Raw genomic sequence first — 11,168 nt, forward strand, 5'->3', positions numbered from 1 at the left:
ATCATCATCACCTGAAGTCTCTCTAGATTATTATGTTGATTCTCACGCCTAGATGATAAACTACTAGGAAGTTCTCCATGAGCTATCCAATGGGTGTAACCGGGAATAAATGCATCGACTGTCAAATGTTCAAATGCCTCATCTCTACTCACAAATATACCAATTTGGCAACGTTTGCATGGACATAGTATCTTATCATTTTTGCTTGCATTGCAAAAAGAATAGTCCAAAAAGTATTGAAGTCCATTATGGTATTCCTCCGTTACTCTTGACTTTGTCATCCAACTTCTATCCATGTTGTATTGAAAATTCCTACCAAACTTTTATAATTAATAAAATAAATATTGACAACTTAGTAACAGAGAATAAATAATAAGATACAACACCGAATTGTATAATATAAGAAACAAACAGTGTACTTCAAGTAGTAGGAATGCTTGAGAAATGACAAGATCATTTTAAAAACTTTTTGACTTAGACAAGTTGAGAAACACCTAGAGTTCTTTTGACCACTATGTTCAAAGACAACATAAAGCATAACCAATTTCCACAAAAGCAAAATTTCAAAAAACTAAATCATATATAGACAAGAATAATCTTTTAAAGTGCCAACTAAAACCAACTAAGGGATTTCAAAAATTCAATCTTTGCATAATTGCATCAATTCTATATATAGAGGGATTGTATATCGACTAATCATATCCATGTTGCTTGTAATTTTTTGAAAAACTTATACCCAAACCTTACCAGCTGCCAAGTTGGAGGTGGGCTGGTGGCTGGAGAGTGGAGCTGGACCGGTGGCTTATCCGATTGAAGGCGAGCACCGAGCAACGGTGTGGGATAGTGGTGTGGATAGGGCGGCTGGTCTGAGTCACGCTCGACGTGGTGGCTCAACGAGGCGGTGAGAGGTGAGCCGTGAGCGTGCTCGACGCTGCGGTGAGAAGCCAACGGTCACGGCGGCACTGGAGGTGTTGGGTGGAGGGCGATCGCCGGTGGCCTGAGAGATTTAATATTAAGATTTACTTACATTGTTTAGATATATTTACCTCAGTGGTAATGAATTATAACTAGATTTATATATCCAAACATCTCTAAAGCCATAATTGAGTTTTGGTGTTTAAATATTATCATATAGGGAATGTTTACAAACTACAAACAATAACTAAGTAAGTCATACTTGAATCCATTTTTCAACATATCTATTTAGTTTATCAAAGTTCACATGTATGGAGACTATAAAAACTTGGAGATAATTAAAGTTTAATATGAAAGACCATATAATTTGCTGGCAAATTTAAGAGTTTCATTCTGAAATATCTCCATGACCACAGTTTAAGTTCTCATCATCAAGTACATATGGAAAAATCGTCGTTTAGTATTCAACTATTGATCTTTTAATGAAAATATCTCAAATTAGATATTTGCCACAAATAATAGGAAAAACATTAAAAATTTAGCACTTGACAGCACAAATTACATCTCATCTCACTTCCACCAAATGAACACCCTTTGTAACACAGCATCACATTATCAAATTGCAAACATCAATCATCGCTAAATTTCCACCAAGCAAGCAATTTTAGATTAGACTAATTCAAACCTTAAGAGCCGTTGAGCCGAAGATGGGCCAGTGGCTGCGGCGGTGGAAGGCGATACCGAACTGAGGCGCTGGCTGGTTGTGTGGGGTGGGACGGGCTGGTGCGGGTCGCGCTCGACGCAGCGGGGAGTCGTGAGCTTGCTCGATGCCGCAGACAGAGGTGAGCGCGTTACACTGATAGGAATGCTTGATAGGAGTGGCAAAGTGGAAGGGGATGAAAAATGGGGCGGCACTGAATAGCTGGGTTACTTGGGTAGATAGAGTCCACTTTTTCTTTTTTATGTAAAATTTATTAATGTATATAATTATTTCCATACATTTGGTTAACTAATAAAAGGATATGCGTGAATGTCAATTAGAATATTCAACAAGTTCATAAGTTATCTTTAGAATTAACGAAAAAAAAACATATTTGTAAAAAGCTATTTATTATATGTGCATGTCTTTTTATATATAGTAATAAAACTAATGACATTTAATAGAAGTGTTAGAAAATGAATCCTATGATGACATTAATTTGAAGATGTAGTATTAATTAGAATTTGATATAAATGTAGTAAAAGGATAGTGTATTAATTGAGTATTTATAATTACACGTTTTATAAAGTGTAATAAAATTAGTGTAGTATTAGGCCATTTTTCTAGTAGTGATATTGATCTTTAAAATTATATTTATTATTTACTATTTATTGTGATTGTACTTTTTCCAAAGTCATCCAGATTGCACTTTTATGAGAAACAAGCCCTTTCCTTATTACGATCAACTAGCGCTTGTTTGGGGCAAAGATAGAGCCACTGGATTAAATGCTGAAGCTCCAAAAGATGTGATTGAGGACTTAGAAAGAGATCAAAATGTGGACCAAGCAGATGAAGAATATGATGATGATAGTGTTCGTATTATGTCACCAAACACAACTTCTCGATGTGAAGGAAATTCAAAAAAGTCTGAACGAAAGAGGAGAAGAAGTACATATGGCTTGATTTCATGTATGAGGTAGATGACCGATACACTTACTACTAACATGGATAAGTCTAATGATCAAATGGCCATGTATATGGAAAGCATTGTTGGAGTTGATCAAGAAAAGAAGGATAATCGGCGTAAGCTTAATGAGGAACTGTAAAAAATTGAAGTTTTAATGCACTCACAAAGACAAAGAGCTGCAATGAAACTTGTTCGAGATCCAGATTTATTGGATTACTTTTTCACTTTTGATGATGATTCTCAGAAAGAAATATTTCTAATTGAATTGCTTAGATAGATTAGTTTTAGATTATTTATCATCTAGAAATTATTCTTTACTTTAAGTCTCACTATTTACATTATTTACGTTTTTTTATCTATACTCTAGTTTTAATTAATTAAAGGGTTAAGTATCAATTTTACCCATAACGTGGAGGCCCCTGGAACGTTTAGCACCCTATGGGCAGGGGTGTGTCAACTAAGCCTCTGAAGTCAATAATTTTCTTCAATTTCGCCCCTCACCCTAACGGAGAGTTAACTCCGTCAGTTTTTTTTTAATTTTATTTTGTGGCCCTCCTCTCTCCTTTCCCAACCACGCAATTTTCGGCCTAGGCCTCCTCTCTCCTTCCGAGTATGGGGATCTGGGGATTCGGGGCTTGACCCCCCTGTTTCGATCTATGAGAAGAGGTGAGAGAGAGAGTCGGGAAGAGAGGGGGAGAGCGGCGACGACTTTTGCTGTTGTTGCCGGAGGTCGAAACTGGAGGCGAAGGCACGACCTATAGCTGCGTCATTGCTGGAGTTCACAGAGGGAGAAGAAGAGGGGTAGCTGCATCATTGCTGGAGTTCACAGAGGGAGAATGAGAGGGGTAGCTGCGTCCTTACCTGTTGAAATCAGGGAGGAAGCTGGGAAGGTCTTGACGAGGGAGCTCAAGGATAGGCCGATGATTAGTCTGCAATGGTGTACATCTTGGCCGCGCAGAAGGAGAAGTGGGCTGACAAGGATAGGATTAGGTTTTCGGTGAGTTTGGTAAAAAAGAAGATGTGGGTCCCACCACCAACAAAATAAAAAAAAATTTAAAAGTTAACGGTGTTAACTCTCCGTTAAGTCGGAGGGCTTAATTGAAGAAAATTATTGACTTCGGGGGCTTAGTTGACACACCCCTGCCTATAGGGTGCTAAACGTTCCAGGGGCCTCCACGTTAGGGGTGATATTGATACTTAACCCTTAATTAAATTCAGATTGTAGTTTTTTTTTTACATTGATTTTGTGATGAATTGTGTGTGTGTTTTTTTATTATGTTATTAGTTTAATAATTTCTACTATATAGACTTTAATATTATGACAAATATAAGATATTTTTAATGTTTGTTAATGGTAACTCAATTAATATTTAAATTTGAGTCAAATACAAAATTCAGAATCCTAATAGTTTTCTTATTTTTTCCAAATACCGGCAAGTAAATCTGTCAGGAATCATATTCCCAGGATTCATATTCCCAGACAACATTACTTTCCTGCCTAAGATCTTTCTTGACTTTCTCAATTTCACTTTTGCTTCTGCCTGCCACCAACATATCATCTACATATAATAGTAGATATATCATTCCACAATTAACTGTACCTTTTATGTAGACACAACTATCATATTCTGACCTTGTGAATCCTATAGCCATCATATGTTTATCAAATTTGAGGTACCACTGCCTTGAACTCTACTTCAAGCCATAAATGGATCTTTTCAGTAGACACACTTTGTTTCATTACCTTCTGCTATGAAACCCTCTGGTTGAACCATGTAAATGTTTTCTTCCAATTCCCCATTTAGGAAGGGTGTTTTCACATCCAACTGTTCCAACTCTAACCCATTTTGACCAACAATAGCCAACAGTAATCTGATAGAAGTATGTTTCACCACTGGTGAAAATACTTCATTGGAGTCTACTCCCTCTTTTTATGTGAATCCTTTTGCCACTAGCCTGGCCTTGTACCTCAATTTTTCAACACCATCAATCAATTCCACCTTTTTCTTGTATATCCATTTACACTATATGCATTTCTGTCTTTTAGGCTTGTCTACAAGTATCCATGTTTTATTTCTGTACATTGAATCTAGTTCCTCATTTATTGCCTTGATCCACTGATCATTTTCTTTACAATGTACAACCTCTTTGTAGTTCTTAGGCTCATCATAACTAATCTCTTCAGCTATGTTCAGAGCATAAGATACCATGTCAGCTTGTGCAAACCTGTTTGGTGGATGTATTTCTCTTCTTACTCTGTCTCTGGCTAACTGATAGTCTCCAAGATCAGTACTCTACTCACTTTCATCTGATGTGGCTTCATCTTCATCTGAGATGGTTTCCTCATCATTAATCTGTTGATTTTGAGCAGGCTCCACTTGAGAATACTCCACCTCGAAATAGGCAACCTCATTTCTTACAGCTTCAACATCTGCATTTTCTAAGATAGGCATCTTATTTTCCAAAAATGTTACATCTTTGCTAATTAAACACTTTTGGTTTCCAAATTCAAGGCACCCTAGTTTGTAATCTTTCACTCCCTTAGGATATCCCAGCATAACACATCTTAATGCTCTAGGTTGCAATTTATCTTGCCCAATATGAACAAAAGCTTGACACCCAAATACTCTCAAATGAGAATACTCAGATTTCTTATCAGTCCACAGTTCATTAGGTACTTTAAAATTCACAGCATATGAGAGACATTTATTTATTAGATAACATGCAGTATTTACAGCTTCCCCCCCAAAATCTCACAGGAAATCCTGAACTAGTAAGCATGCATCTAACTCTATCCAATAAAGTCCTTTTCATTCTCTCTATAACCCCATTTTGTTTAGGGTTAGCAGGTACAGTTTTATGCCTTTTAATTCCTTTAGACTTACAGAAATTATCAAATTCCTCAAATAGAAATTCTAAGCCATTATCAGTTCTTATACATCTAACTTTTAAATCAGTTTCATTCTCTACTTCTTTGCACCATTGCTCAATCTAGAGAAAGTATCAGATTTAAACTTGATGATATAAACCCATAATTTTCAACTATAATCATCTATTAGGGATAAGAAGTACCTTCTTCCATTCATAGTACTGACTTTTGCTGGTCCCCAAAGATCACAATGGATGTACTCCAGTGGCCTTGTTGAGATCATCTTACAAGTTGGAAATGGGGCCTTTTTGCTTTTTCCCAATATGCAATCTTCACAGATCTTCAGCTTAACTGGAGTTGATATACTGAGGTTGTTCTGTTTCTGAAGCTGCTTGATGCCCTTTTCTCCAACATGACCCAACCTTCTATGCCATAGCTCAGTCTCATTGGATGTATTGATCTCGGTCTCTCCAACAATAGTGGTGGTGCCAATGAGGTAGTACAGGCTATTGTTCCTTGCTGCCTTGAGCACCACAACATCACCATTTTTCACATATAGAAAACCAGCATCTGACATGAAACTATATCCCTTCTTTTCCAACATTCCCTGTGAGATTAAGTTTCTCTTTAGTTTAGGAATGCATCTGACTTCTTGTAGGATTTTCACTTGCCCTGCATGATTTTTAATCATCTGTTGTTGGGAACCTTGTGGAATATCCTAATACTTGTTTTGATGATACCAAAACTCATAGGTCTTAATTGTAATAGACTAGAACAGTTTTGAACTCAAGTGTTAGAGTTCGTTTCTAGTTTAGTATGCGGTTCGGAAGACTGAAGACTGAAGATACCAACTGAAGTATCAGTTGAAGAATCAGTTTGGAACTGATTACTTAATGCGTGCCACAGACTAATACTAAAGTCAAGTATCAGTTGATCATTCTTCCTCGGACTGATCTTCCAACGTTCAAAGGAAGCCACGTACTCACAAGAGTACAGCTGCATTAAATGCAGAGATCTCGGGATCTTATCTCTGCAAATGTCATTCATATTTGGTGGTTACTTTATCAGAGACGTCACATCTCATGTCCTTCAAGAGAGCCGTTTCCACCAGACAAGGAACCTCGAAGATTGAAGCCTCAGCCTAAATTCGAATTGCTCTCCAACGGAAGAAATCTTGAGGACGTTCTACGCCAACGGATCTATTCAAGAGTTCTCCTACAAATAGCGCTCGAGGATCACTTCAACCTTCACCGACTCAACGACATAAGCTGAAGCTCTGCCGAAATTGCTACTCAGCCTAAAGCTTAACCTCCCCAAAGCTTGAATCGAAGAAGATAATTCCAAAGCCAAAATCAATCACTGCTGATTACATACATTCTCTTAGACCTTAGGCAAACCTCTGTTTACCCAGAAGCCAAGGTCAAACTTGCTACAAAGAACTTGTTCTTTGCAGTATAGTTGGCACTCGTTCAAACCTCCTTTCCAAAAGAAAGATTTGAGTGTTTTGAGTGATTCGGAGTTCAGAAGGGTTATCTGACTCTGAGAGTCTTAGCACGGGTTGTGCTAAGCAAGAGAAATCCGACGCGAGTGAAGCGTGGGTACTGAAGAAGGGTTTTCTTCAGTGGTACGGTTGTGTGCACCCGGCAAGCACACGGTTTGGTTTGCAGTGCACCTGTTAAGCACTTGCGGAGTGGATTGTTGGTCTGATCAACCGACCGTGGATGTAGGAAAGGGTTTTTCCGAACCACGTAAAAGTCTCTGTGTTGTTTACAGCTTTCAGTTTTACATTCCTACTTGTGTTGTTTCAATTGATAAACTGAATACTGATTAACGGCAAAGAGAAACCTAAGACCAACAACGTGCTCAACCGAGGCTATTGCGAAACTAAGTTTAATTTCTGCTGCGTATGATATCAGTCTGACTGATATATCTTTTGATAGTCAGGAAGAGTGTTATCATCTCTGTTTTAGCAAACTCGACTGAAGCCCATAAGTGCATCAGTTAAGTTCCAGTAACTTAACTGATAACTCCTTACTGAAGAGCTTTCAGTAGCAGTCGTCAACCCTGTTTGGTCAAAATTGTTTTCAGTCAACAGGTGTCTTTGTTTGCGTGTAAAGTTTCGTTTAGATCTCTATCTTGAGATCCCTCTGATTGAGGATTTTGTAAAAATAGCCCATAGGTGTATTCCCCCCTCCCCATACACCTATTCGAGACCCCCGGGACCTAACATCTATGAACCAATCCTTTTTATGACACATGTGGAATGTGCATCCACTATCCATTATCCAATCATCACCAATATTGTGGCTCACTATATTTAACATTTTTGCACTCTCACATCCTTCTGTGATGTCTGTAGAATTAGACTCTTTTGGTTGTTCTCCCTGTTTCTTTTTCAAAGAATAGAAGTTCTTGAGTATGTGGCCTGGCTTTTTACAAAAGAAACATTTTCTTTCTTCTTTATCTCCATCTTCCTTCTTTTGTTTCTTCTGGAATTTCTTGTCTGATTCTTGGGGCTTTTTATACTTCTTCTCCTTCTTGGACTTAGCTTTCACATTTAGTCCTTCAGCTGGTGTGTCAGATTTTATTGCTGCCATTTTCTGCAGTTCTTTGGCTTTGATGGCAGGTACTCCACCTCATCTAATGTAATGGATTTATCATGTCCATAAAGCATGGCATCTTTAAGATGCTCATATGACTTTGGCAATGCATTTAATAACACAATATCCTTGTCTTCATCCCCAAGAATTACTTCTATATTCTCCAAATCGTCTATAGCTTTGTTGAACTCATCCAACTGCTCAAGTATATTCTTGCCATCCACAATTTTATATGAAGAGAGCCTCTGCTTTGAATATAGTCTATTGCGAGGGATTTTTTCATGTACAGATTCTCCAGCTTTTTCCGCACAGCCGCTGCACTCTTCTCCTTGGCAACTTCTCTTAGAACTTTATCACTCAAGTTCAAGATAATTGCACTGTGAGCTTTCTCTTGCAATTCAGCTTTCTTGGCATCATGCAACTACCTCAGTTTTATCATATGCTGCCTTTGTACCTTTTGGTTCCTCCTTCAGAAAATCAGCTAAACCTTGCTGCACTAGCAAGGCCCTCATCTTAATTTGCCAAATGGCAAAATCATTTTTACCATTAAATTTCTCTGCTTCATATCTCGTTGTTGCCATTGTAGATCAGAGTGCTTCTTAGAAGCCATCAATTCCACATATTGCCGATGAATCAGATCACACCGCGAATCGCCGATCCCCCCAGACGGCGCCAAAATGTAGATTAGAATCGATCGCACACAATCGATATCCTCTCAATGCCGCAAGCAACAGTAATCATGCAACACGATCTCACACGAAAGAAACAAAACATAAAAGAAATATGAACACCGAGGAATTAGGTGGTTCAGATTATTGCTAATTACTACATCCACGAGAAGTGAGTCGTAGTTTTATTACTAAGAATCAAAGAGGGATTACAACACAAGAATGATCAAGAACACATCCCAATCAAGCTAACACCCGAAACTCTCCTTTTTCACCTAACACTTGGTTACAAAGAAGAATGAAGGAATATCAAAATGTAACTACTTTAAATCGGCTGCTACTGTTGTATATCTGCATGAAGATTAATCTGGAGCTGAAAAATATCTCAAGCAACGGCCAAGATCATTTCTGTACCAACGACTTCATAACAGCTAATACACATAAAACAATATTATCCATATGTCCTTAAAATCTGACTTCGTTACTTTAAGGTCCATAAGAATCAGCAAATTACATAATCACCCTAACAAGAAATATATAAAATCATATTATCTCATATCAACGATAAATTTAGTTGTAAAATTACTCAAACTAAATAAATAATTTAATATAATCACCCCGCCACATTTTCAATGAAAATTTACACGTAAAATTAAAATTCAATAAAAGTTAAATAATTTATAAAAATTAACCCTAAAAAGAAATGGGAGTTTTATTCGAATCGTCATCATTCATCAAACTATTACAAATGAACTATATATCATGTCATGTATTTTCACTCAACATTCTTTGTGTATTCTCCTCGGCCATAACGTCCAACCTCTCCATCGAATTCTCGGAGTCGAGATTAAATCTGTCTTTCCTACACAACCTCACCACCTCCTCCACCACCCCATCCACCTCCGCCTCCCCTTTCTCCCTCATCCTCTCTCCCATCTCCGCCGCCCTCCGCCGCACCCCCTCCCCACTCCTCTCCACCACCACCTTCCTCACCACCCTCGCCACCTCCTCCCTCTCCAACCTCACCACCTCCTCCCCGATCCCCACCTCCTCCACCAGCCTCGCGTTCAGCGGTTGGTCCAAATGCATCGGCACCGCTATAATCGGCACGCCGCAATACGCCCCTTCCATCACCGAGCTCCACCCGCAGTGGCTCATGAACCCCCCTACGCTCGGCCGCGACAGTATCCGCCGCTGCGGCGCCCACCCCTCCACCACCATCCCCCTCTCCCCGACCCTCTCCAGAAACCCCTCCGGCAGCTTCTCCCCCACCGTGCGCCTCTCCCCCGCCGGAAACCTAACCACCCACAAGAAGCTAACCCCGCTCATTTCCAGCCCGTGAGCTATCTCCTCAACCTCGCTCTCCGACAAGAAATACTCGCTTCCAAATGAGGCGAACACCGTCGAGCGCCGATCTCTCCGATCTAGCCACTCCATGATCATCTCTTCATTCTCTTTCTTCTCCGCAGTTTGCCCTATCTCTTGGACCAGAGGGCCCACCGGCACGAATTTCTTCCGCGTCAATTCTGACAAAAGATGTACGTATTTGCCTTCGATCTCTCGAAACGTCTTGATTAATACAATCTCCGACGATCGCCGGATGCAATCCTGCACCCTAAGGTGATCGGCGGTGTCGGTGCCGGCGGAATTGACCAAGCGGTCGAACAGCGAGTGCTCGTTCTCCCGGAAGTATATCGCCGGGAAGGGGTAGTGATCGGATGGATTTCCGAACCAGTGGTGCGCAAGGAGAGAAAAGGCGGCGGCGCCGGCGGGGTAGAAGAGAACCGCCGGGATGTTGGGGGCGGCCTCGGGGGCCCAGGGCTGGAGGAAGTCGTAGAGGAGGAGGTCGGGCTTGAGGGTGGTGAGGAGGGTGGAGAAGGAGGGCCGGGCCTGGTCGAGGGCCCGCTTGAGGGGCGCCATGAGGTGGGGCGGGAGGCCGTTGGTAGTGTGGAGCGGTGGCGGGAGCTCCGGGGTGGCGGCGATGTGGAGCTCCACGAGCTTGATGGAGATGGAGTCCTTGGGAGAGAGGTCTGCTTTGATGAAGTCGAGGTTGATTTGGGAGGAACAAATGTAGGTGACGAAGTTTCGTTTTGCTAAGGATTTGGCGAGCTCTAAGAATGGTGAGATGTGGCCATGGGCAAGCCATGGGAACATTACAACTCTCATGCTTTTACTTCTTGTATCCATCCACCTTTTTTTTTTCTTCTTTTGTTTTTGGTAAAATTGATGATCTTCAATCGTGTATTTAAGGGATATAAAGGGGTTTGGATTTTGGACACGTGGTGGGTGCATGAGGTGGAGAGAAAGCAAATGATAGGGCCGAAATTTGGAGTTAGTACGAGGTTGCTTTGAAATGAGCAATTTAGATCGAGATAGTCATCTCTAATTAATACGTGGTTGAATTTAGATTCAAATACTGGAATAGATTTCAAAATGGAATAAAATTACT

At 40.2% G+C, this 11,168-nt stretch overlaps 1 protein-coding gene across 1 annotated transcript; it reads right to left on the reverse strand.

Annotated features, from left to right (window-relative positions):
• Positions 1-9,413: 9,413 nt before the first annotated feature.
• LOC131019633 (UDP-glucosyltransferase 29-like) lies at positions 9,414-11,168 on the reverse strand. Its single transcript, XM_057948227.1, has one exon. The coding sequence runs from the start codon at positions 11,009-11,011 to the stop codon at positions 9,485-9,487; it is 1,527 nt and encodes a 508-aa protein (XP_057804210.1). The 5' UTR covers positions 11,012-11,168; the 3' UTR covers positions 9,414-9,484.

The sequence above is a fragment of the Salvia miltiorrhiza genome, chromosome 1, assembly GCF_028751815.1.
Source record: "Salvia miltiorrhiza cultivar Shanhuang (shh) chromosome 1, IMPLAD_Smil_shh, whole genome shotgun sequence".
In the NCBI taxonomy this organism is placed as follows: domain Eukaryota; kingdom Viridiplantae; phylum Streptophyta; class Magnoliopsida; order Lamiales; family Lamiaceae; genus Salvia; species Salvia miltiorrhiza.

Bases quoted from the DNA above. Each gene is read 5' to 3' on its own strand.
- LOC131019633 (XM_057948227.1), bottom strand. From the start codon at position 11,011: ATGCACCCACCACGTGTCCAAAATCCAAACCCCTTTATATCCCTTAAA.